Source organism: Stegostoma tigrinum, chromosome 36, assembly GCF_030684315.1.
Source record: "Stegostoma tigrinum isolate sSteTig4 chromosome 36, sSteTig4.hap1, whole genome shotgun sequence".
Classification (NCBI taxonomy): domain Eukaryota; kingdom Metazoa; phylum Chordata; class Chondrichthyes; order Orectolobiformes; family Stegostomatidae; genus Stegostoma; species Stegostoma tigrinum.
The window spans coordinates 21857417-21884564 of NC_081389.1; the positions used below are offsets into that span (position 1 = coordinate 21857417).

The window sequence follows — 27148 nt, forward strand, 5'->3', positions numbered from 1 at the left end:
CCAGGAAACTTGGGGTGAGGTGGGATAGGGTGTTGGGGGCATCTGCTCTCAACATTGGACAAAAAATAAACCCAACACCAGTATGAACTTGTGCAGAAAGATACGATCAGATAGGGGTCACTCTCACCACTTGGTTTGCCCATTCTCTTACTCAGGAATGCAGAGAATTAACTTAGCTTGGGTCAGTGTGTAGAGAAATCTTGAAACTCTGAGGACTCCTTACCAGAGTTATTCACTGGATAAAACTTAGCATGTCTCTTGAAATGTCCAAACCTGGATTTTAAAGGATGAAACTCTGTATGAGGACTGAGCAAGACCAGGAGGTCCACTGAGTTGAGAAAGTGTGAATCAGAGATAATTGATTTTGACATGGAAAGGATTGTTGTGAACCTATCCTTGAATTTGCTGGAAGATCATCTCTTTGGTTTGTTTTGGTTGTTGGGTGAGTTCGGGAGAGTTCAAAAACTGCAAACACTGCAAACAGCCTCAATATTGACTTTAAACACCAAGGAGCTGATATTTAACACATGACAGCATTACTGTGTGTTTTCAGCTAAAATATTAATACCATGATGATTTTACTCCGTTGTGGCTTGTTGCAGTACACAGGAAACTGAACTTTAATTCCTGGAGACTCCAAAGCAAACCTAAAGAGTTGGCAAATCTAATTGTCAGTAAATATGTTGCCATGTTTGTATGGTTACATCTGAAAGTCATTATATTGGCAAACAAAAAGGTGTGTTGTCAATTTTGCTGGTCGGAATGGCATTTTATTTGGCCTTGATGAAAGTCCACCAATTTCTCTCCCCAGTTTCTGTTTGACACAAGGACAGAATGAGGCCATTCAGCCCTGAATCTGCCCTGCTTTCCAGTGAGATAATGGCTGATATGTACCTTAACCCCATCCTCAGAGATTCCAAAATATTGATATCCTTAACTAAATAAACCATTAATCACAGTTACAAAATACTAATTCAACTGCCCAGCCTCTACAGCGTTTTTCATCGGGACAGAAGCCCAGACTTCCACCTTTTCTGTAAAGTAGTACTTCTGGACTTTGTGAACAGCTTAGCTCTACTTCAACAGTTAATCATTCTTGTTCTGGGCTTCTCAGCCAGAGGAAATGGTTTCTCTTCAATCTACGCTATAAAATCCTTTAATCATTTTAAATGCCTCAATTAACTCACCCCTTAATCTCCTGCTCGGACCTGGAGCGTTTCCAGCATTTTGCTGCTTTTTTTTAGTGTTTGATTCACTGGCCTCAGAGTAATACTTATCAATATCAAAAAACATTCAGAGGTCAAACTATTCAGACCATGATGTCGCCTTTTTAAGAGGAATATCCCAGGTGTCAGCATCCTGTCATCCCTAGCAACAAGGAGCTTCACCATTTTGCAGGATTCAGGGACTGCAGTAAGAATTAGCGAGATGAGGAAACAAAGTTGTTCTTTGGCATTATTTACAGGCACTGAATTAAACTGATCAAAAACACCAATCCCTTCTCAGAAAGACTGTGCCACGTAATAGCAGATTCAATATCCTAATGGTTGTGACTGTGTAGGTAACTATTTATGAGATTACATCAACTCACTTAACAGCAAGGTAGTCGCATTTTTAAAGAACGAACACAGCTAATTTCATATCTCTACTACCATATTATATCTGACAATCTTTGACATTATAAATTGGTACAGCTATTCTGAATTCTTAGCATTATCTGTCTGAGTAAAGGGCTCAGAATGAGTTAACACTGCAAGCTTCCCAGCAGAGAGAAGTTTCATTTACCATTCAATCATTAAATATTTTGCATGGTTTTATTGCATTTGATCCTTGAATGTCTTTAATGATCTGATTAATATGCTGTGGATGTGATGCACAAAAGAACCTGTGAAATGTACAAATAACAGGCAAAGAGGGAAGACAAAAAAAAAGAGATACAGCACAAACAAGGGAAGGAGAGAGGCACACATCCATATTGTAGACAAAGACAAACATGCCACACCAATGGAATCAGGGACAACAGGTGTACAAGGAAAGCTATTTGCAACACCTGACTTGACCTTGAATTGAATCTCTTGTTTTCTCAGTGTGACTGTTACGATTCAGACATTAGTCTCGTGTTTTTCTAAGGCACCAAGACGATGAGTGCACACCAGCTTCAGCTAGTTTGATTGTGGCCTGATTTGTCTGCATCTGGAAGGAAAATGAAAACAATTGGCCCAGGAGCGCAAATGTCAGGGAGGAGAGTAGCAGCTTATTTATCCAAAGCAGAGACAGACAGCATGGGGGCACTACTCAGTATGAGCTGTCTCACACTGTGATTCTACATTTCTATTTCTAGTGACCTTCTGCCTCTTCAGTAAACCTGGGAATTTTTCTGCTTAGAAATTGGCCTCAACAAAAGCAATTTTGCTTGAACAGTGGATGCACATTTTAACTAAGAATAAAATTATTAAATTGTTTGAAAAGCTAAGAAACCCCTCACATGCGTATACCAATAGCCAAGCAATTATAGAAGCCTTGATCAATATCTGAAGAATCTATGTCCACACCGTATTTGGAGATCCCAGGTATAAAAGTCATTAACATATTATGAATAGGCAGATAAAGTAATCAGAAAGGCTAGTGCTAGAATGAAAGGGGTAGAGGAGCCATGCTTTGACTAAATAAAGCCTTGGGCTAGACTATTCCTGGAATACCACCAGCAACTTTGGGCACTGCAATTTATAAAAACACGTTTGTCTTGGAGCAAGATGTAACTCCCTCGAATTTAGCATAGATTTATCAGAAAGATCCCAAGAGTTAAATTACAAGGAGAGGTTGCACATAAAAGGATTGTGCTCCTTGTAATTTAGAAGGTTCAGATCTGATTTGATCAAATTTTAAGATGTAAGGAGGATAGTTAGGGTGAGACAGAGAGGGAAATAATTTCTGCTGGTTGGATAGGCTAAGCTCAAAAAAAGTGGATCTTACCGGTGCAAAATATGGGAAATCTTCTGTATCCAAAAGCTTACAGCAGTGGAACCTTACAAGAGGCAATGGATGCCAGATTAATTGCAAATTTTAAATCTGAGATTCTGAGGTGCTAAAGACATGGGGCAAAGGTGGTTACATGGAGTTAGATTGTAGATTAATTAGCCATGGTCTCATTCACTGAAGCATATTTGAGGGAGTAAGGAGTGGATACTTGTTCCAGTTTATGGCTGTATCATTTATGTTGCTAAATTATGTCTGAACTTTTCCTATTATAAATCTCCATAACTGATGACAGGTTTTGCCGATGTAAACTTTTAACCTAATAAGTATGATGTAAACTTTTGACCTAATAAGTAAACCTCGTGTCTGCTGCACCTTCTGCCAATTCCTTTAAAAGTTTCTACATATTAATTTTTAAACAGGGACAGTCTATATCAACTTCATACACTGTGAATAGCAGTCCTCTTGTGGATGTGCTACAGTACCACTTGGGGCAAAAGGATGTTACTAAAGGGAACAAATAAACAAAGGGGAGAAATTAGAAAGTCTTTTGTTGGGGTGGGGGGGGGGAATAAACAGGAGATATGGATCAACTGGATCCTTTGCACCACCAGAATGCCTCAGTCTCTGTGCTGAAAAATTCTCAATTCTATTTATTTCAAATACCGATATCTTCTTGGGTACAATATGCACTAGTTCACCGACTGTTTTCCACGCTAATTTGAGCTGAGTGATGTGATTAACAGAGGTGAGAATTTGGTCCAAAAAGTGAAATCAGATCATTTGAATTACAGAATTAGTCATAATTTACTGAATTATTTTAGCAATATAACTGTTTATTATTATTATTCATTAATGGATTAAGTAATTTAGCTTACATGAACATTTGTGACAGATTTGCGACATGGGCTTCAGAAAATAGCCATTAGCTGTGATAACTGGTGTGACAGATTTATAGCAGCAAGTATTGACATATCATTTTACAATGGGAAACACAGACAGAAAAGTACGGGCAACAAATTGTGACAACAGGAAGTAAGGGATGGGATTGTGATAATGCACGCTTAACCTCACGTGGAATTTAAAAGGATTTACAGAATCAAGTTTTGACAGAAAGGGTCATAATACTTGCTGCAGTTAGACAGGTTCTGGAAGCTGTACATTTCACATTCATATAGCCTGCAGAATGCAGCAAGTTAAACAGAGGGGCCCATGTATATGCACCACACATTGCAAGCGCTTGGTTACATTTGTTAAGCTTTATTAATGAAATAATTTAAAAACCACACAAATGGGAACTATTTTAATAAGTTAACACAGCATGATTCCATGAACATTTCACATCATTTCTCCACAGCCCAAATCATATGTATGATAGAAAGTCTTTCATTGCCTTTTTTTAGAAAAAAAAATTAACTGTATTCACCAGTGTAATGATCTCAACAAGTTTTGCCATAGAAAATGAATTACAAACGCGAGACTAAGACAAACAATTGTGGTGATTTCCCAGCAACAAGCTAATCTATTATCCACAGTTGAGTATATTGGAAGGATGACAAAAGAAACAGAATGGTTCATCATACCCCCTACCCTCTCCAAATCTGACCATTTTCTCTGAGCTACAGCTGCAAACAGAAGCTCAAGATCAGATTCTTATTGCGCTGTCCATAAAATCAGCTTGAAAACAATTTAATGTCAAAACCCTCTGGCAGTCACACACAAAGTTTTTGGCAGCAAAAGGATTTTGGAAACCTGTTTCATACAAAAACAAGTTGCAATAACTCACTTTAGAACAAATCATGTCTATGTGGAGTATCAACAAGATTGGGCGGGTGGGGGAGGAGGTCCCAGAGCTGAAAGCAGACGTTTGCTTAACCTTCTGGAGGGCTGCCGCTTTGATATGCTTTGTTTGCATTCAGCTGCCAATTGCAATGACCCATAAGCTCACAACAGTACACCAAGATATCATTCTAGCAAGCTGAGCAGGCTCACTTCAAGTAACAATTAACCAAAGACAGATGAGATACTCACTGAATATACACATCTTGATGGCTGCCATCACTTGACTTGCTTCACTGCTCATCATTCTAAGATACACTTCCTTGCTTAGTCTCGTGCCTTCAACAGTAAACTAAAAATTGATTCAGTTACACAAATTTATCTAAGTCAAATATATTGTTCTGGAATTTTCCTTAAAAACATGTACAGAATGTGTAAATAATTTTTTGTTTAATATCAGCAAACAGTGCAATTTCTGCCTAGGTGATAAATGTAACTCACTGACAGTGTGTGTCAAACTGGTTTCAGGAAAGAAATTTCAAATTTCCTCACTCAATTTGCAGCAGATCGAACTGCGAGGGAATGCAACTCCAGAGAGAAACAGGAAGTCGGGCCACGTGAAGCACTTTCATCCAAAAGGTCAGAATTGTAGAATTAATTCACAACAAAATGGGCAATAGCTACATGCTCAGGAAACAATTGGATGGTCCTACAGTTGACTAAAGGGATGGGAATGTGCGGTGTGGAGTTGTTCAGGTAGGATTGAGATTGATCAAAACAATTGAGATTGATCAAAACAGATGGGCTGCTTGGGACTACTAGATGGCTTTTGTTCTTCAATTTTTCCTTAAATCACAAAGATGCCCCTATCACACCCATTCTCCTCAAGAATGCCTCAGTTATAGCTCAACTCTACAACAGCCACATACTCCCGGCCATCTTTCTCTGTTCAATCAAACAGAAACCTAAGATCATCTGAAATTCTGCTGCCCATATCCCAACTATCTCATTCATTTCATCACTCTATATGTTTGACAGTTGAATTGCACCTTGATTCTAAATCCTCTTCTTTGTTTTCTTGTTTCTCCATAATGCCCTCTGGCTCTGTAGCTTTGCAAGATATCTGCTCTCATCTAATTCCAGCCTCTGGACGATCCCAGGTTTCTGTCACTCCACTGCTCACAGCCATATCTTCAGCTCCCTGGGCCTCAAGCTCTGGGATACACTCCCTAATCCTTTGGACCCCAATTCATTCTTTAAGATACTCTTTCAAACCAAAGTCATTTTAACAATCTGTCCTAAATTCATCTTATGAGGTTCAGTGCCAAATGTTGTCAATAACTGTGCTGTGAAAAATTTGGGATGTTTTACTACATTATTAAGTGCAGGAGGTTGACAGTAGAAAATTAATCCTTCTACATATACATTATTTTTTAAAAATGTAAGTAACATCAGGAAGTGAGTCTTCACACAAAGGGCAGTGAAAACCTGCAACTCTCATCTCAAAGAGGTGTTGCATTGAGGGGTCAAATCAACCTTTCAAAGCTAAGGTTGATACATTTTGGCAGGCAAGTTTTGTAAGGGTAATGAATCCAAAGTAATAATCCCTGCTGGAGTAATTCTGGAACAACTGTACATACTGGAGACAAATACTGGAAGCACCAGTCCACAAGGAAGCACAAATTGGGAAAACTCCACTCTTGGCTGGATGAGTGCAGCTACACCAATACTCAAGGAGCTTAACAACATCAGCATCCCATTTCCCCACCTTATGCCCTCCATTCACCACCAGCACATCATGGATTCAGGGTTCATCGTCCAGAAGATGTACTGTCGCAATTCACCAAGGTCGATTTGACAAGACCTTTCAAATCCACTGCCTCTACAATCAAGATTGCAGGCAGCAGGTGCATCGTAACATCATTATCTGCAAGTTACCCTCCAAGACACAAACCATCCTGATTTGGCGCTATCTCACTACCCGTCTTCTGCTATCTAGTCTAAAAGTCTGAAGCCCTCTCCCTGACAGCACTATGGGTGTCCCTACACCACAAAGATTGCAGCAGCACACACGACCAGCGCCTTTCTCAGGGCAATTATGGACAGGCAATTAGCCAACTACTGTCACATCCCAAAAACTAATAAACAATGCCAGGATCTGAAAAAGAAATTCAGAAGCAAATCAGGAGTGATTTTCACTAGACGCACCAACACAAGGTCTCCACTTGAAATGCTAACCTGCTTTTCTATCCCTGATGAATGCCCGCGTATTCTGGCATTTTCTGCAAGCCAAGTGCAAATGTTTTGTGACCAGGCAAATGTCATTGTGTTGCCCAGACACTCCAGCTATAGATTTCAGGAATTTGCTCGCCTTTCCTTTAGTATTCCATGTGCAGAACAGTCAGACCGTTCCAAAAGACGAGCAAAAAAATACTGAAAAGCAGTCAGGTCAGACAGCATCTGTGGGGATACAAACAGAGGCCAGTGACCCCTCATCAGAGCCAATTTATTAACTCCAGAGCTAAACTTGGATGCTGACTTGCTAAACAATTTTTGTTCTCATTTCAATTTTTTCAGTATTCACTGTATTTTGCTTTTACTTTTTTTAAAAAAACAGGACTCTCTCTTTAGTTTCCTCAACAGACCGGTAATTAAAACCACAATATAATACATTTCATACAGAATCCACTGGAAAGACACCTTGCCCCGTGGCCGCAGCCTTTATTTGAGAAAGCCTTTTTGGAAATTACTCCATTAATAAGTAATTTTAAGATATAGTGTACGTCTATTCTAAGAATAATCTCATTTACAACAAATCTCTCCACACCCTCAGGCAACAAGGGTTTGAGATGAAATGAGTATGCATGTTTCATAGCAATCTTTCCTCAACTGTTTCCAGAAAGACGTAATAGATGCATTCAAAGCCCTCATTAATCACCATACATACACACCAGTTTTACGTTAGATTAGGCATCAGGTGTTAAAAAGTGAAAGCAGCCCAAAGCAAATCAAGAAAGACGGTGTAATGCAGTAATTTAATAAACAGGGCAAAGTCTGTCCTCATATCCATCTTTTATCGGTTTATGATTACTCATTACAATGTTGATGTCTGCTTTGTTGAAATAATTTAGTGACACCCTCATCAGCTCCGTCAATATGAGTTCTTTCAAATGACAAAAACTAGAGGGGCATAGATTTAGGGTGAGAGGGGAAAGATTTAAAAGGGACCAAAGGGGCAACTTTATCACACAGAGGGTGGTGCACGTGTGAAACAGTGCCAGAGGAAGTGGTGGAAGCTGATACAATTACTAGATTTAAAAGGCAATTGAAAGGGTACGTGAATGGTAAGGGTTTAGAGGGATATGGGGCCAAGTTCTGGAAAATGGGATTAGATCAATTTAGGATATCTGGTCAGCCTGGATTGAAGGATCTGCTTCCATGCTGTACATTTCTATGACAAGTTTTCAATTTGAACAAAAAGTTTAACGGTGAGAAACTGATGAAAGGTTAGGAGAAATAGAGGGGTTTTGGAGCGTGGGACTTCCTATTACAGGGAATGGCTGAAGCAGAGGACACTAAATCCTTTGAGGCAAAGATGGGTAAGTATCTGAAGCAATAACAACTTGCATTTATCTAGCTCCTTTAACGTAGTCAAATATTCCAAAATGCTTCAAAGTAGTATTGGTGAATAAAATCTGACATATTAGGTCATACTAAGTCAGGTGACCAAAAACTTGGTCCAAGAGGAGAGGGTAGATGTTTATGAAGGGAACTCCAGAGCTTATGGTTCAGAAAGCAGAGGAAGATACAGGGATATAACAGAAAAGGTGAGTGGAATTCCAGATTCTCTAGAATCGTGAGTGTGTGTTGAACTGGCCAAATGGTTTCCTTCTGTGTTCAATTGCTACAATTTGTAGAAGAAAAATGCCACGTTGAGATCTCTCAAGAGTTCAGTTCTGCAACTTTTCACTTGTAAAAAGCTTTATTTCTATATGGGCGTTATTTTACTGGAACAATAAAACCATTCTGAAAGTTTACAATAAAATTGCACAAGTCACAAAAATAAAAATAGTTTTTAACCTCGCGCAAGTGTCATTATAGCCAGTGTTACTACTCTACAGTGCAAAGTTCTTTGATTTACAGTAAAATCAATTAAACAGTGCCAATATGTACTGATCTTGGTAACAGTGATGAAACTTCTGAAAATGAAGATGCGGGAAATAATGAAACAACAGACAGATTAGAACGGAGACTGAGAAATTTTGCACTAGTTACACAGAACTTTATAGCACAGAAACAAGCTGTCTGGCACAACTGATCTATGCCAGTACTTATACTACGCACAAGCCTCCTCTTTCTATGCTGACCTGATTTTGATCCAGAGCCAGTTTGGATGATGATGTGAATTAGAATTACAGCTGTGACACTGTAGCTTCAATTCTACTCAGTGCCTGTGTGTTGATAGGTTTTTCCAGCAGCAGAGCCTCATATTGCCACTTCATCGTCCCTCTCTCTGACTGTATTGCCAAACTGTGGCGCCCTATCCTGGCTCAGTCAGGTATCAAGTTTTAACTAATTCTTCCTGATTCCCTCACTCAACAGAACTGGAGAAGCAGGGTTTTAACTTTCACAATCTTCTGATTTTCCTGTTTTTACTTGAATGTTAATTTTTTTAATGAATTGAAAGAGAAAGACAAACAGAAGTATTGGTAAAATTCCAGATTTAATAAAAGCAAAAGGTGCAGGAAGCCTATGCCTATCTCCTACGCACCTTGGGATCATTTGTAGCATCCCAAAATCTCCCTTAACTGCGCTATTGGTGTTCCTGCACCCCGATGATTGTTATGGTTTAAGGTGGCAGCTTATCACCATCTTCTGCAGGCCAATTAAGAGATGGGAAATAATTGCTGGCCTAGCTAGTGACACCATCATCCATGAGTGAATAAAAACATAATTGCATGTAACTTTTAACTTAACTTCCTTTTTCTATCATGTCTACCCATCCAATTATGTAGCAAACAGTGTCTACATTAACTCAGTACACCATTTGGAAACAGCAGTGTGTTGATGAAAGAACAAGAGTGGTTCTACATAGACACCAAAACATTACAATTATATTTTGCACACTCAATTTCACGGTACCCAAGTGGAGTATAATCTTTGACCAAATTTTACCCAGCCTCAAAAACCATAATTCAGTCTTTAATTGAAATAGGATTTAAAAATAAATCCCTAATCTCCTTTGGCCAAAGCACGGATTCGTCTTCAGAGATGACTCCTGTGTACTCTCAAGCAGTGTGTATCTGAGAACTTTATAATCAGGGGAGGGCCAGCATCATAAGGAACCTTGCTTCTTTATTACAGACGTGTTTTTATGACCCAGCATCACTGCAACAATGATGAGAAATAGGAATCCTCCTTTGCCCAAGAGCTTTAAGGGCCAGCTTGTTTCTTCCCAAGTTCCCAACTGGTTTGGATCAATTAGCTCATCACAAAACCAAAGGTAAACTGTATTAAAAATTCAAAGCAATATAACTTTGAGATTGCGAAAACACACAAACATCATGCATTTAACCAACTAGCAGTTTTAGAGGAGTGCTATAGTACCCACTCAGATTTTATATCATCTACCTGGATGCAGAACATATCGTCCTTTTGTGAAGGGCTGACACAGGGTCATTCTTTGCCTGGAGCGAAAATTGTGAGCATGAAAGACTCTTTTTAAAATTCTTATTGAACTACTCTGTGGTAGTACATGAGAAACAGGGCTTCAATAACATGTGATGTTTGCAGTTAAAATATTTTGTGCCCTGTCCACAAGCAGCCCTTTCAGACTGTGGCTAGAACTGAAAAGAGTACCTTAAGATTCACACATGGGATCACTGGTTTAGTGCCAGAAAAAGGGACATCATAAAGAATGGCCTGCAAGAGGTCCATCACACAATATTGCACCTTGTGTGTGAATTTAGTCTCAGGACACAGAAGGCATTTATTGCACATCTCTAGCTACCCCCAGCTTCGTAGCAATTGACATGTACCCCACCTCACGAAGTCTTATAGAGCAGGAGGCCATTTGGTCCATCATGCCTATGCAGACTGTTTAAAAGAGATTACCATTTACTTAGAAACATACTGGAGGTGATGGCTTAGTAGTACTGTCACTGGACTCGTAAGCCAGAGTGCCAGGTAATGTGCTGAGCAACCAGATTTGAATCCTACCAATGGCAGATAGTGGAATTTGAACTCATTAAAAAACAACTCTGGAATTTCAAGTCCAATGATGATGGTTGTTGGAAAAACTTCTGGTTCACTAACATCCTTTAGGGCAGGTAACTGATATCCTTACCTGATTTGGCCGACATGTCACTACAGACCAACAGCAATGCGAGGCTCTCAACACAATGACGGATGAGCAATAAATGCTGGTCTAGTTAGCGATGACCATGTCCCACAAATTAACAATTAAAAAAGGGAGCGGGAATAGGCCATTTGGCCCAGTGAACCTGTTCTGCCTTTCTACTAGATCATGGCTGATCTAATGATCACAAATGACATCACCTCAATGCGCTACTTCCATTTCAATTGATATCTTTAAAATACAGAAATCAATTGATCTCTATATTGGACATACTCATTGAAATTCTCTACCCTAAAGGTTCAGTCAAAGAGTCACAACACTCAGATTGAAAAAATCCTTCACCTCGGTCCTAAGTGACCTGTTCCTTATTCTGAGCCTGCGTCCACTGGTTCTCAAAACCTTAGGCGGGGAAAACATCATTCCTGCATCTATCCTCTTGAGACTCCCACTCTCTCTGCTTTAACCTAAAGCTCACAGTTCTTTTCTTTTTCAACTATTTAACTTTTGAAAGTTATTATTGAATCTGCTTCCAACATCCCTGCAGGCAGTACTTTTCTGATTATATCAATTTGCTGCATAAATAATGTCTCATCTCTTTGTTTCTTTTGCTAATTACTTTAAATCTTCTGGTTACAGAGGATCTTGCCAGTGAAACTGATTTTTTTCTTATTCAACCTATGAAATCCCTAGCAGCTCTAAATCTACTCTTAACATTCTCCATTCCAACTTGAACCACACTCGCTTCTCCAAAGAACTGAAATCTCTCAAGGCCAATAGCATTTTTATCGATTTCATTTGTATCTTTGCTAAGGCCTTAATGCCTTTCCTAAAGTGTGGTGTCCAGAGTTGGGGAATTTCAAGACCAGGAGGCATATTTTTAAGATGACAGGAGAGAGATTTTAAAAAAAGACATAACGCAATTTTTCTTACATGGAGGGTTGTTCGCATGTGGAATGAACTTCCTGAAGAAGTGATGGATGTGGGTACAATTACAATATTTAAAAGACATTTGGAGGGATATAGGGCAGGAGCAAGCAGGTGGGACTAGATTAGTTTGGGATTATGCTCGGTATGCACCAGTTGGACTAAAGGGTCTGCTTCCATGCTGTATGACTCTATAACTATTTTTAAAACTATAGTTTTTTAAAAAATCGTTATAGTTGTTTTGCTGTGTCATCCGTATCCTGGACCGACTGTTTTCCATATGCTGCTGACTGAACTCTATGCATTGTGCTCATATAGTCCTGTCAAGCTTATGACTATTGCACAGGACAATTCACTCACAAATGATATCGTTTTTCTTCTCCAGAAGGTACTGACTCATGCTGAAGGTCATGAGCTGAGGGAACCAGCTGCCATTGCTGTCTCATTATCAACATTCATGCACAAGTCTAAGTTGCTGCAACCAGCCATACACAATCCTGTCAGTGTTGAACATGCATACACAGAAACGCATGTACACAAATGCACACTCATATCGTGTTGCAATCCTGGTTGCTTTTTCTCTCCCTGAGCTCAGGACACAGACAGATATACAGATGGATATCTCCCATATCAGTTAGATGTAACATATTCAAGACATGATGGATAAAACCGACAAACTTGGTATGTTAAATAAGAAAATTCTCTTATCCTACTTATTTCAGAGCTGCAGCACCTTTTGAACAGTTAAGCTATAGCATTGTGAGGTTTATTTACACTGGCAAACTATTGAAATTTCTTTTTTCATAACAACTGGCAAGACCAGGTGATGGCTGGCAGAGATAAGCAAACTGAATGATGCTATAGCTAACTGTTAAAACTTACTGATACCAATTCTTATCAGTGTTTCAACTTTGGATTTTCTGAAGCTTTGTTATTTAGCACAAAGCAGGTTTTGCACATTCCTCAACTGAGTTTCCCCTCCTCTTCTTCCAAATATATCGACTCATGCTGAGGTTCCATATGCACCAACAGCTAACAGGATCACACCCAAGTGGTCATCCTGTCTGGTAACCTCTAGCAGTGTGTCAACTTGTTATTTAGTTTCTAGGGTAATGACCCAACAACTGTACAAAAATAAAAGAACTGAAGGCTCATGTCTGGAACTAAATAGGCTGTACAGAACAAAGAAAATTTGGATGGATTATTGGCCACAGGTATCCAGGAACTTTTGGCTGAATTTTCCTCAACACTAGTAGAGGGACATCAACATCAATTGGTAATACCCAATTATCATCTGGCTGAGACTGGCTAACTTGGCAGAAGCATCTGTTTCATAGCTCACAGGTCATCCCAGCTGCCCTGTAAGCTAGGATAGGCCTTTGGGTTTTATAAAATGGTAACTGGGCTAAGGAGTGAAGATTTACATGTCATGTCTGTCTTGCTTCATTAAGCTCCACAACACTTATACTTGCGGAAAGAAATGTGGTGGAAGGAAAACGGATTGGAGCCATAAGTCCTATCAGTCCCAGGAGGATTAACTTGTTCCTTATTTACAAAATACCATCATTAAATAACAATTTACAAATTACACGGATGAAGAAATAACTGGCTTTCTGTACATGGTTATAGGATGAAGATTGACGTGTACCACACACAAATACATCACCCATCACAAAGGATATAAAATCACCTCACCTATACGAACAACACAGGAGGGATCAGAGGCACAAGGTGATACCAAGCCACCAAAACCCAAACCTGGAACATCCAACCCCTCTGTATTACAGTGCAGCATTAATACATTGTACTGACCCTAGAGTCAGCATGTGACATTTATTAAATATACAGCCTCAATCCCAGTTTAATAGTAGAAGAGAAGAGGAGGAGGAGTATTTATTACATCTGGTAGCACAATGCTGCATAACAATCCCCTGCCTTCATTGTTAGGTTTCCACCAGAGCTTCTACTACCTGCTGTCCCTGCCCAGTCATACTCCCAGTTAGCTGTGGGTCACTATGATTCTGGTGCAGCTGTTGACCTTGAAATGACTTGCTGCCCCTGGCTGTTGTGAAGAGTTGGCATCAGCTGTAGGTCCTTGTGATTGCAGCTGGGATGTTGGTTGGGATTTGCTGGCTGGACAGATTGCTGCTGCTCTTCGCTGCTCTGGGGTGTCAGTGATGATTTATCACTAAAACTAAACCGGGGAGAGTTGTCGGAGGTGTTGGGAGATGAAGGACCAGCACTGGACACAGTGCTCGAAGGACCACTGCTATCTGTATTTAAAGAAACAGGTAAATCAAAGAAATTATTAAACAATAGAAAGTATGCATCACTGACAATCTGAAGAAAAGTGATGGAACTATTTGAAAGGCAAAAGGGTTATTTCCCCTTGTGCTGTAGCCAATGCGAATCTCTCCAACAGCACTATGAAGGATAAATTATATGAACATTGAACTCATCGTGGCTTGCTGTGTGTAAACCACAAGACATTGAGCACATTTCATAACTAATTCATCATCAGCTAAGCACTTTGAGTCACAAATTAATTTCTGCACGCAAATTTTTAAGTTAAAAGTAGGAATTAAGAAGTGATTTTGCAATTAAAAGGTAAAGCAAGACAGTCTGACACAAAGGTTGCAGTGTTCCATCACTGATGTGTATTCAGTTAGTTAACTCTGAACTGGAACAGAGTAGTTGTACCTTAAATCCCAAACACACACGCTACAAACTGACTGGACACATTTAGGCACAGAATTATTTCAGCACTCTGTTTATTTAATTAAACACAGCAGTATTTGGATAAAGCATATATGGAAAATACACAAACATCTGATTGCCGACTTGGTCAATAATACTTATTTTAAACTCAATTTTTATTGACAGGTACTGTTTTCATATTGGAAAACATAATTAAATACAAACAAAGGCTCATAAGAGGCTAGCTAAGATGACAAAGAAATCAGGATAGAAATATCCAAACTAAAGAATTTTGTTAATATAGCCGGTGTTTATTTAGTGTATTGATGACTAAATAAATGAAGATATTATCATGTGAGTCACGTTGTCCATATCTATGGTCTTGGCTACAATGTTGCATCAGTTCAGATTAATTGTTTAAAATGACAATGATATTTGTAGTGATAGCGCAAAATGTTTCTTTAACAGATCTCGTGTCCATATTACTTGCTTTTGGCACCGTGTCTGTGTCAGTCTACATTCAGTTCCAGGCCTACCTCAGTGTTGGCCCAGATAAGCAAGTACCAGGAATCACTAGGTTATTGCTAAAATAACCATTCTTTTGATTCCCTTTCTGCGTTCAATAACTGCACACAGGTCAGCAATGGAAAACAGCACCTTCTGGGTCAGTCTGCCATAACCATTTAATTACAAACTACTAGCAGTGACCAGGTCAAAGAAAATCCAGAGAAAAAGTAATTCATTATCAGCTTAGTCACAGGGAATTAAGCCTTGGCAGATTTGCAAATGTACAATAATACAGCTGAGGGGACAGATAACCACCCACAACCACTCCATAATTTTTCCCTTCATAATGAAGAATTTAAGACATGTAGAATGCTTGATTGTATATGTGGCCTGCAGTTAACATTCACATGACCATTTAAACAATGGGAGGATAGTGCAAACATTTAATGACAACTTGTATTTATAAATCACCTTTAACAACAAAATATCACAATGGGCAAGACTGTTATCATAGAATCATACAATCATAGAATCCCTAGTGTGGAAACAGGCCCTTCGGCCCAACAAGTCCACAATGAACCTCAGGGCATCCCACCCAGATCCATCCCCCTATAACCCACCTAATCTACACCTCCCTGAGCACCATGGGGCAATTTAGCATGGCCAATCCACCCAGCCTGCACATCTTTGGACTGTGGGGGGAACCTGGAGCACCCAGAAGAAACCCATGCAGACACGGGGAGAACATGCAAACTCCAGACAGACAGTTGCCCGAGGCTGGAATCGAACCCGGGCCCCTGGCGCTGTGAGGCAGCAGTGCTAACCACTTCATGACACCAAATCACAAAGTGACTCAAGGACAGCATGGTCAAAGATGATTTTAAGGAACATCTTCAGCAGCAGACAGAGGGAGTGAAGTTTAGAAAGGTAATTCTAGATGTTTCAGCCTAGGAAGCTGAAGGCACACGGTGTCAATGAAACAGAGATAAAGTCAAGGACATGCAAGAGGCCAGGATTAGCTGGAGGAGATTACAAAAAAAAGAGATGGGTAGTGTTAGCTGACAATTTTAAAATGGAGGCATTATCAGAAAAGGATACAACATAAATCTGGACTCATGTACTGAAACCTTTCTCCATCAGTTAGCTAGTAGCCCATATATGAATCAGGTTTAGGCAGGTTTGTCCTTATCCAGTTTTGAACCAGCAATCACAGTTAGATAGGTGACAGTGATAATGGAAACTGCAGATGCTGGAGAATCCAAGATAACAAAGTGTGGAGCTGGATGAACACAGCTGGCCAAGCAGCATCTCAGGAGCACAAAAGCTGACGTTTCGGGCCTAGACCCTTCATCAGAGAGGGGGATGGGGAGAGGGAACTGGAATAAATAGGGAGAGAGAGGGAGGCGGACTGAAGATGGATAAAGGAGAAGATAGATGGAGAGGAGAGTACAGGTGGAGAGGGGATAGGTCAGTCCGGGGAGGATGGACAGGTCAAGGAGGTGGGATCAGGTTGGTAGGTGGGAAATGGAGGTGTGGCTTGAGGTGGGAGGAGGGGATAGGTGAGAGGAAGAACAGGTTAGGGAGACGGGGACAAACTGGGCTGATTTTGGGATGCAGTGGGGCAAGGGGGAGATTTTGAAGCTTGTGAAGTCCACATTGATACCATTAGGCTGCAGGGTTCCCAAGTCCCTCTCCCATTCCTTAGACGACATGTCCATCATGGGCCTCCTGCAGTGCCACGATGATGCCACCCGAAGGTTGCAGGACAGCAACTCATATCCCGCTTGGGAACCCTGCAACCCAATGGTATCAATGTGGACTTCACAAGCTTCCCCTCCCCGCACTGCATCCCAAGGCCAGCCCAACTCGTCCCCGCCTCCCTAACCTGTTCTTCCTCTCACCTATCCCCTCCTCCCACCTCAAGCCGCACCTCCATTTCTCACCTACCAGCCTCATCCTGTCTCCTTGACCTGTCCGTCCTCCCTGGACTGACCTATCCCCTCCCTACCTCCCCACCTATACTCTCCTCTCCACCTATCTTCTTTTCTCTCCATCTTCGGTCCGCCTCCCCCTCTCTCCCTATTTATTCCAGTTCCCTCTCCCCATCCCCCTCTCTGATGAAGGGTCTAGGCCCGAAACGTCAGCTTTTGTGCTCCTGAGTTCATCCAGCTCCACACTTTATTATCTTAGATAGGTGACAGAATGGCTGGTGTGGGCAGGCTGTAGAAGGAAGACAGACTTCCGAGACTGAGCTGAGGCATCTGGTAAAAAGGTTTTAATTTTTCTGAGTTTGTGAAAATAAAAGCAGACAAAGTCTGAGGAATGACCTGATAGAGGTCTTTTTATTTGATAGGATAGATGTTTACTGAGTTGCAGATGTTCATTTTGGAGTCTCCACATGTACTTACCTTTGCATTGTCTAGTGGACATGAGTCACCATAAGATCTCACATCAATGCACAGTTAGTCATATCAGCTCTAATTCTGACTTGGCAGAGGAGACTGTTTGGCTGTCATTCACATGGAATTAAGCCAATGCGTTGTGCACCATTTGCAGTCAGTTATTAACTCATTTATTTCATTTAAGTGGTCTAACACCTGTATAATCAAGCACATATCATCAGAGATGAAGTGCTTTGCACACGGGCTGTGCCAGATGATCTTGATTGAGTTTAACTCCTGAGTGAATGTGACAATCCCCCAAAGCTTGCTCATGGGGAGAAAAGAAAAATTTTACAGCTAAAGCAAAATCTGCTCAGACCGCTGTTCAATACCAGACAAAATCTGAAAATCTAAAAGCAATCAGTATCCATACCCACTTATAATTCTTTGCCTGAACACTCAGATGCAGCGAACAGTTGGGAAGGCAAGTGATACACTGGACTTCACTGCAATAGGATTCATGTACAGTAACAAGGGAGTCTTAATGCAGTTATCTAGGGCCTTTGGGAGAGCACACTTGGAATACTGTGTGCAGCTTTGGTCTCTTTACCAAAAAAAACACTCTTTACTTAGGGAATGCAGCAAAGGTTCTCCAGATTGATTCCTCATGTGGTAGGTTTTTATTACGAGGAGATTAGGTCCTGCATTCACTGGGGTTTAGAAGGACAAGAGAGGATCTCATTGAAACATATAAAATTCAGACAGGGCTGGACAGACTAGATGCAGGGATATACTCCCCCTGGCCAGGGGTTTAGAACAAGTGGTTATGGTCTCAGGCATGAAATAGGCCATTTTAAACTGAAATGAGGAAAAATGCTTTCGTTCAGAAGATAGTGAAGGTCTGGTATTCTCTATCACAGAATGCTGTGGAGATGGAGTCACTGAATATATTTAGGAAATAGACATTTCTAGAAGGTAGAAGTGTTAAACAGTATGAGGAGTGGGAGGGAGTATGGCATTGATATAGAGGATCAGCCACGATTATGCTGAATGGTGGAACAGGCTTCTTGGGCCAAATGGCCTGCTGCTGCTTACTTTTTTCTATGTTTCTAAACAATCCTCAGCTTGCAAACTCAAACCAATCTTTACCTTCACTAAGTTTCAACTGCCTCTTCCAATATTGTTTTGTGTGGCTCAGTTTATGATCACACACTTGTGATTCTCATTCTACTAAAGGTGGCATATAACGGTCAGCTGCCATTGATCCTTTTTATCTCTACACTTTCCAATTTTATGGGACTTGATTCTTTACATTTCTTATGTTTCTCACTTAGATACCAAAACTTTGTAGATATGGTTGATGTAACAAATATATTTCTTGAGTATTTACACATAGATTTTAGAATAAAGGTTACTTACACCATGGAGGGTTTTCTGAGCGAGGACGTGATGAAAGGGAGGTAACTGTGGAGGGCAAGACTTGTTGAGGAATATACTCATCTACTGTGGGCTGGCTATTCCCCATAGTCTCAAACATCGCTGAAAGTTCTGCCATATAATGACAATGATTATTATACAAATTACAAATAAATTCAAAACAGAGGTCACTGTTTGCCGTAACATAGTAATAACACTTCAAAAATACTTTAACTAACTGTAAACTGCAAAAGGAGGTCCTGATGTTGTGAACAGCATTATGCAGATGCAAGTTCATTCCTACTTAAAATGGCCTAGCAATCAGCTGGGACTCGAATACCCTGTGGGTGTGATTTGTATAGGTCTGCTGTTCGATGCATCTCTGGGTCTCTGTTTTTGCTATTGTGGGATCGGTGGGCATCCTGGATTCAGCGTTGTCATGTCTCCTTCACTTGTCATTCAATGCAGTGAGCAAAGCAATGCTAATGGGAGGCAGAGGTATTCCAGCATCTATGAAGGCAGTAAAAGTGGCTTTCTGTAGTGCAATTATTGAAAGTGGACTAGCTAAATTGGGCAGCACGGTGGTTAGCACTGCTACTTCACAGTACCAGGAACTGGGTTTGTTTCCAGCCTTGGGGGACTGTCTTTGAACTTGCACATTCAGTATCTACGTTGATTTCTGTTGGGTGCTCCAGTTTCCTCCCACAGTTCAAAAGATGTTCAGGTTAGGTGGGTTAGCCATTTTTAATGTGAGGTTAGGGGAAGAGAGTAGGATGCCTTTGGAGGGTCAATGCAGAATTTATGGGCCAAATGGCCTCTTTTTGCCCTGTTGGGATTCTATAATTCTATTCTACAATTCAGTTTGTACGCAGCAAGCTCCAAAAGTGCTTATCTGCTGTCGTGATATTGACAGAGGCAAAAATATGCAGGTAATTTTATGCGAGGGAAGCCTCACTTGTCCTTCTTTAAAACAGTACCAAGGCACCTTTTAGATCCAAATAAGAGGGTAGGTGGGATCTGTTTAACATTTCATCTGAATTACAGCACCTTTGACAGTATAGTACTGACTCAGTCTTGCACTGGAACATTGAGTTGCCTGGACAGTCAGTTTGAGAAACAGTGTGATGCCAACAGTGTGGGTTCAATTCCTATCACTGGTTGAGGTGAAGGACTCTCCTCCTGCATTTCTCCCTCTCCTGAGGTATGGTGGCCGTGAGGTTAAATCACCACCAGTTGACTCTTTCTAATGAGACAGCAGCCCTTTGGCCTGGTGAGACTGCAGTGACACACTGTACTCAAATGTGCAGCAGGTTTGGATCCTATAACTTTTTGACTCAGAGACATGTGTGCTGCCATACATGCCTTAGGCCAGCTTCAGAACCATTATGATATTGTTCATTTCCCACTCACCAAGCTACAAGATCGCTCAGAAATGGGATCTATTCTTCATTAAAGCTTTAAGGCTGAGACATGTAGTGTGATATGTTGAATTATGAAACAGTGCTGAGATTTCATAAGGAGATAGTAGGAGCTGCAGATGCTGGAGAATCTGAGATAACAAGGTGTAGAGCTGGATGAACACAGCAGGCGAAGCGGTAGAGGAGCAGGAAAGCTGGAAAAGGGTTCAGACCTGAAAGGTCAGTATTCTGCTCCTCTTATGCTGCTTCGCCTGAAGTGTTCATCAAGTTCTATACCTTATTATCTGAGATTTCGTAAGTTGAGTTCATACTGAGATGCGAGAGCGAGGTAAGAGACCCAAGGGAGGGTTTCTCATTGCACAGTCTCAGCTAAAAGTTCACCTTTTACCTTTTGATGTTCCATCGTGAGATTTTCCACAAATTTCAGATACGGATGTAAGGAATTCATTCACTTGTTTCAGGGACAGAGAATTATGCAGCGTTTCCAAAGGATAGATCGAAGGAACCATTGAACATCCTTCAAAACCTAAATAAAAATGAGAGAAAATAATACAAGGAGTCTGCAATTAATTACATTTTGCAGGATCTTAATATTCTCTAAAGGCAATGAAAATAGCTCACATCAAAACTACTACTTTCCCAGGGAAAATTAATTTAGTTTATTATGAAAAGCAATCATTGAGCCAAACCAAAAAAGTGACAGGCAAATGCAACATTGGACACAAAGCGAGATCTAAATGCACAGTGCAAGTATCAGAATGCTGCTGGGTTAAGAACACTTCTGGTATGTAGTTACACACTAGCACCATGGGAGCAGTAAAGCTTTTAAACTGGATACTTTTATGTGAAAAGGACAGATAGCCCAAATCTCTGCTGTTCTCTAACAATTAAACCCATAACTTGAACACAACAGACTAGGATTTTGAGGTCTACAAACACTAACACATTGAACTGGACTTCCCATCTATGTCACAGATGTTAAATAGGTTAATACACTCATTAAAATGGTAATGGGGAAGCCACCAGACTCAAGCAATGTATATTGCATCCCAATTTGTACTTTTACAACACGTTCTTACCATGGAGCAAGGAATCCAATGTTGAACATATAGGTCTGACAATCTCTGTGCATTTGGGTAACATGGCTAAGAGATACGTGTTTGTTTGAATAATTGAGAAGAATAAAACTCTCAAAACTCGTGAGAAGAATAAGTTTAGACTTAGCTGCAATAAATAAAATGTGCTATCATCAGTCTGCAGCTCAGCCAGGTTTGGAAAAGGGTAGAATTCTGTAAAGAAAGGGGCCACACCCACAAATGTTAACTTATTTTGTTTCTTCAATTAACTAAATGCCTTCTTCAGAGTTCACATTTCCAGTCTTACTCCAAAAATGTAATTTTCTCCTCCCCCGGAGTTGGCAGGAAGAATGAATAATTAGATGACTTGGTCCAAAAGAGATCCTCAGTCTCTGCCTGCTATCTCTGTAAATGGACATCTGGGTGAGAAAGTTCAATGGGCAACCTGCCCAACTCAGCACCAATTCAGGCCCTAAAGTGGTCAATTTTGACCAGCCCGATTACCTACCTTCCTGGCAGATGAGTAAGTGGTTGCCTTTCCAAAATAGAAACCAGGATTTGCCCCAATCTGAGGGCATCAGGACAGGGATGAGAGTAGGGCTGATCACCGAAAGCTACCTCTGACATTGCTCCTGAAATCCCTCTCCCTTTGGCCCCCACCCTGAGCGTGGAAGTTAATTGTCTCTGAAGTCCACTGTCCCCACACTTAGCACACAGACCACTAAAGCTTAGCCTCGTTAAGAGTCATAGAGCTGTACAGCATGGAAACAGGCCATTTGGTCCAACACATCCATGCCGATCAGATAAATCTAGTCCCATCTGCCAGCATGTGGCCCACATCCCTTTAAACCGTTCTTACTCACAGATCTGTCCAGGTGCCTTTTAAATGTTGTAATTGCACCAGCCTCACCACTTCCTCTGGCAGCTCATTCCATACACATACTACCCTCTGCATGAAAAAGTTGCCCCTTAGGTCCCCTTTAAATCTTTCCCTCTCACCTTATTCCATCTAGTTTTTGTCTCTATTAAGTTGAGCCAATGCAAAAGGATTTCATAACATGGCTACAAATACAGAAGAAAAGAAATATTAGGCACCCAGTGAACGATAACTCATCCCTTCATTAGATTTTAATATATTAATTTGTATTATTGAAAGAAAGAGATATTCTGTTGAAGTGCTAAATTTCACACTCAGTATTATGGACACAAAAGCATGACATTTCAAAGGAAACAACAATTTATACCGCATGATAAAGGGTGCTGACTGGTCGGCAAGTGGACTCTGATTGGTCAAGATGTTACCATAGAAAATATGATGGATACTTGACCCTTTCTTTTAGGAATACTCAAGTTCTGCACTACCAAGCAACTATTAAATAGTCAAGGGTATAACATCTCGGGGAAGGGTTCACAACTGGAATATACATGTCTATAAAGGGACACTACGCACAACTCACATTAACTGTGTACTAATAACATTTAACCTATCAATACACTGGGGTCACTGTTACTGGAGGCTAAATCATTAAGCTTTCATACCCGTTAAAGGGCACTGACCATTTTGAAATACATCACCACACTCAATCCCTCTGTCACCTGAAAACTAGCAGCATATATTAAGTTAATAAAATGTGAGGCTGGATGAACACAGCAGGCCAAGTATATATTAAGTGCTGTTTTTATTCTATCCCTGACTTCCTGCAATTTAACATCAAGTGGTGAGCACAAGGATAGATTCCACAGTATTTCTGAACGGTTTTGATGCTTCAAAAACGTCACCAGCAGGAACAAGAGGTGGAAAACATTATGAATACAACTGATCCTGCACAACAGCAATGATATTTTTAAAAAGTGCTTTATGCTACTGGAAAAAAAGTGCACTTTTGTTTAGAGATAGTAGGAACTGCCGATGCTGGAGAATCTGAGATAACAAGGTGTAGAGCTGGATGAACACAGCAGGCCAGGCAGCATCAGAGGAGCAGTAAAGCTGACGTTTCGGGTCTGGACCCTTCTTCAGCACTTTTTTTGTTGTCCGTGAGTCAACAAACATTAATCTGACAAAAGCATTGAACACAATGCCAGAAGTTTACTTGCATATGTTTATTGAAAACACAACACAGTTGCGTGATGCTAATCTTTTCTCCTTAACTCCCAATTCCTCTCTGCTCATCCTTAAAACACTCATTTACGAAGGAGGACTCTGAACACTGCCAGATGCAAATGACCTCGCTTCAAGCAAGTAACAAAATGAAATATTGGCATGATATTCAACTATGCCCTGCATCATCGGCATCCAGCCTGATTTTAACCTCATCCAACAAACGTACGCACTTTCCAGCAGGGTTTGCTGACTAGTCCATCAAGACCAGGGCTTGATTTTAATCCTCCTTTATTCACTCAGGTTATGCAATGACCAAACTGACAGCCCTATTGCCAACCACACTGTGGGAACTTGCTAACCACACTAGCTAATTTGGGATTTCATAACTCAGTTTCACAGGGGCATTGAATCAATTAAACCATAAAGGAGCACCATAACTTAAAAATTAAAAATAACTTCTTGTTAAATTACAGGATGTCTGGGATAGAATGAGAACAGCATTTAATATATGCTGCTAGCTTTCAGGTAACAGAGGGCATGAGCATGGTGATGCATTTTCAAAATGGTCAATGTCTTTTAATAGATTAGCTTAGTGATTTAGTTACTGGACTAACAAACCAGAGGCATAGAGCCATGATCCGGACATTGGTTCAAGTCCCACCAGAGGAGGATTTAAGTATAATTAAATAAATTTGGAGTAAGAAGCTACCATCACTAATGGTGACCACAATGGACAGAAAAATAGTATTGTAGCCAATACTTTTTCCCTCAAATTTAATCACTAGAACAGATTATCTAGTGACTATCACTTTTTTTGCTATAGGACATTGCTCTGTACCAAGCATGAAACTACCCAAATATCACACAAAACCCATCTGTGTGACGTGGTATCTTTTGGGAAAGAAATCTAGAGGTATAAGTTTACAGTTCCTTGAAAATGGAGTCACAGGGTAGTGAAGGTGGCTTTTGGCATGCCAGCTTTCATTGGTCAAAGCACTGAGTGTAGGAGTTGGGGCGTCTTGTTGCAGCTGTACATGATGATGGTGAGGCCACATCTGGACTACTGTGTGCAGTTCTGGTTGCCTTACTATAGAAAGGAAATTTTTAAACTAGAAAGAGGACAGTAAAGATTCAAAAGGACACTGCCTGGACTGGAAGGTTTGTGTAATAAGGAAAGGTTGGATAGGCTGGGACTGTTTTCCCTAGAGTGGAGGAGATTGAGGGGTGGTCTTACAGAGGTATACAGAATCATGAGAGCCATAGATAAGATAAATAGCAGACAGCTCATCTCAGGGTAGGGGAGTCTAAAACTAGACGGGATAGGTTTGAGGGGAGAGATACAAAAGGGATCATAGAATCACAGAATCAGTATGGAAACCGACTATTTGGCCCAACAAGTCCACACTGCCCCTCTGAACAGCATGCCAGCCTGACTCATTCCCCTACCCCTGCATTTCCCCTATGTCTAACCCACCAAACCTAAACATCCCTAGACACTAAGGGCAATTTAGCATGGCCAATCCACATAATCTGCACATCTTTGGACTGTGGGAGGAAACCGGAGCACCCAGAGGAAACCCATACAAACAAGGGGAGAATGTGCGAGCTCCACACAGACTGTCACCAGAGGATAGAATTGAACCCAGGTCCCTGGCACTGTGAGGCAGCAGTGCTAACCACTGGGCCACCATGCCGCCCTGAAGAGTTCAGTGGGGCAAGTTTTCCATGCAGGGCTGGTGAGTGTCTGGAATGAGCTGTCAGATGTAGTGTGGAAGCAAACATAATTTTGTAGTTTAAGAAACATTTAGGCAGTTACATGGATGGGATGGGTATGGAGGGATATGTTCCAAACACAGGCAAATGGGAATAGCTTAAATTGTGAAAACTTTGGCAGCATGGGCAAGTTGAGCTGTAGGGCCTGTTTTCATGCTGTAAACTTCCATGACTCTTAACTATCCTCTGAAATGGTCCAGCAAGCTACTCAGTTGTATTCAAAACATCAGCTCAGCACTACTTTTTAAAAAACAATTAACGATGGGCAATAAATGCCAGCCCTGCAGCATTCCGTCAGTGAATAAAAAATTCACCAAATTCTGAATTCAAAGAGCTCATTGCTAATAGAAAGCATTCAATACTATTGTCATCGGTATAATGTTTCTTGCAAATGAGACCTACTAGAAGGCACCTCAAAGAAAAACATCAAATTTTTTGGAAGAGCAAAGCAAATTTAAAGGTTTGAAGAGAATAACTTTTCCCAAGATCAAGGGGAAATCTGATCAGGTAAACCTGTGGGGGAATAAAAGGTGCATTTAGAACTTTCATGTCAGCAAACCAGGAGAGAATGAAATGTTCTTCAACAAAACAGCTGGAAGCAGAAATGCCTCATTACAGGATTAGTGAGCAAGGAACTCTTGCAAGACCATGTATAATTAAAATGCTGAGAATACTTTTAGCATTTTATGCAAAGGATTTACAAGTCAAGCCAAAGCAAATTATTACAAACTGCTGGGTGCCATGAGTGCAAACTGCAGAAGCTCATCTAATTTAAATTTTAAATCTTTTCCTTAATAGAAGGCTTAAAAGACTTTCATTTGTATTGTATCATTCACAATCCAGGGAAGTACTTCTCCTACTGCAACTGGTGCGGAATGACATCCTAAAACAACAAAGTGAAAGTGACCAAATACATCATTTGGATTAAATTTGAGGTAATAAATATTGACCAGAATACAGAGAAGAGCTTGCTATTCTTCTTTAAATAGTGCTCTTAGATATATTACATCCAACTGATGGAACAGGGCTTGGCTTTCTTCTTATCCTAAAGACAGCCTCTATGACAGCATAACACTCCTTCAATACTGCATTGGGAACATCAGCCTGAAGCCTGGCCTCAAGTCTCCGGAATAGGAATAAAATCTGTAACTTCACACTCAGCTACTGATGAAAAAAAAATCTAGTTCATTATTCAAGGCTGAGCTGGACAGATTTTTGTTCTCTCAGGGAATGAACCGATGTGGAAGTGAGTGGAAAAATACTTTTGAGACAGACGATTAACAATGATCAGCGTGATTAGCGAAACAAGCTCACTGGGCCGTTCAATCTACTCACACTTCTATTTCTTACATTACACTTTTGCTTTTAAGAACCATGAACTGAATTTGGAACACATCTGGACTTTTATGAGTAGTAGATTAATTTTAAGGACAAACCAATGTAAATTCCAAATACTGTTATGCAAGCTAGATCCAAATTAAAAAAGATAGAAGTCAGGCAACTAAAGAACCTCTATTTGGCCAATGCCAAACTTGGGCTTAAAAGGATGTGGGTGGGAGGAGAAAGTGATAACTCAATGGAAGTGAGGGATTTCATAATTCTAAGCTCTTGATGAAGAATGAGCTGTCAAAATAGCACAGTCAAGTTATGACTTCAACTTTTCAGGGAGAAGGAACTGAATATTGCATCTCCTTAGTATCTTGTCTTTTTTTTAAAATGAGAAACAAAACTCCATCAGTGAA

At 40.5% G+C, this 27148-nt stretch overlaps 1 protein-coding gene across 1 annotated transcript in view; it reads right to left on the reverse strand.

The window, feature by feature from the left end:
* Positions 1-4220: 4220 nt before the first annotated feature.
* Positions 4221-27148, reverse strand: part of ppip5k1a (diphosphoinositol pentakisphosphate kinase 1a) — a 160264-nt gene continuing 137336 nt past the window's right edge. Inside the window, exons 12-17 of the mRNA XM_059640191.1 lie at positions 26267-26289; positions 20845-20982; positions 19042-19170; positions 14052-14310; positions 11102-11121; positions 4221-10998 (exon numbers count right to left, since the gene is read on the reverse strand). Coding sequence (XP_059496174.1) covers positions 10877-10998; positions 11102-11121; positions 14052-14310; positions 19042-19170; positions 20845-20982; positions 26267-26289 — 691 coding nt within the window. The 3' untranslated portion in view covers positions 4221-10876. The remainder of the gene's footprint in view (positions 10999-11101; positions 11122-14051; positions 14311-19041; positions 19171-20844; positions 20983-26266; positions 26290-27148) is intronic.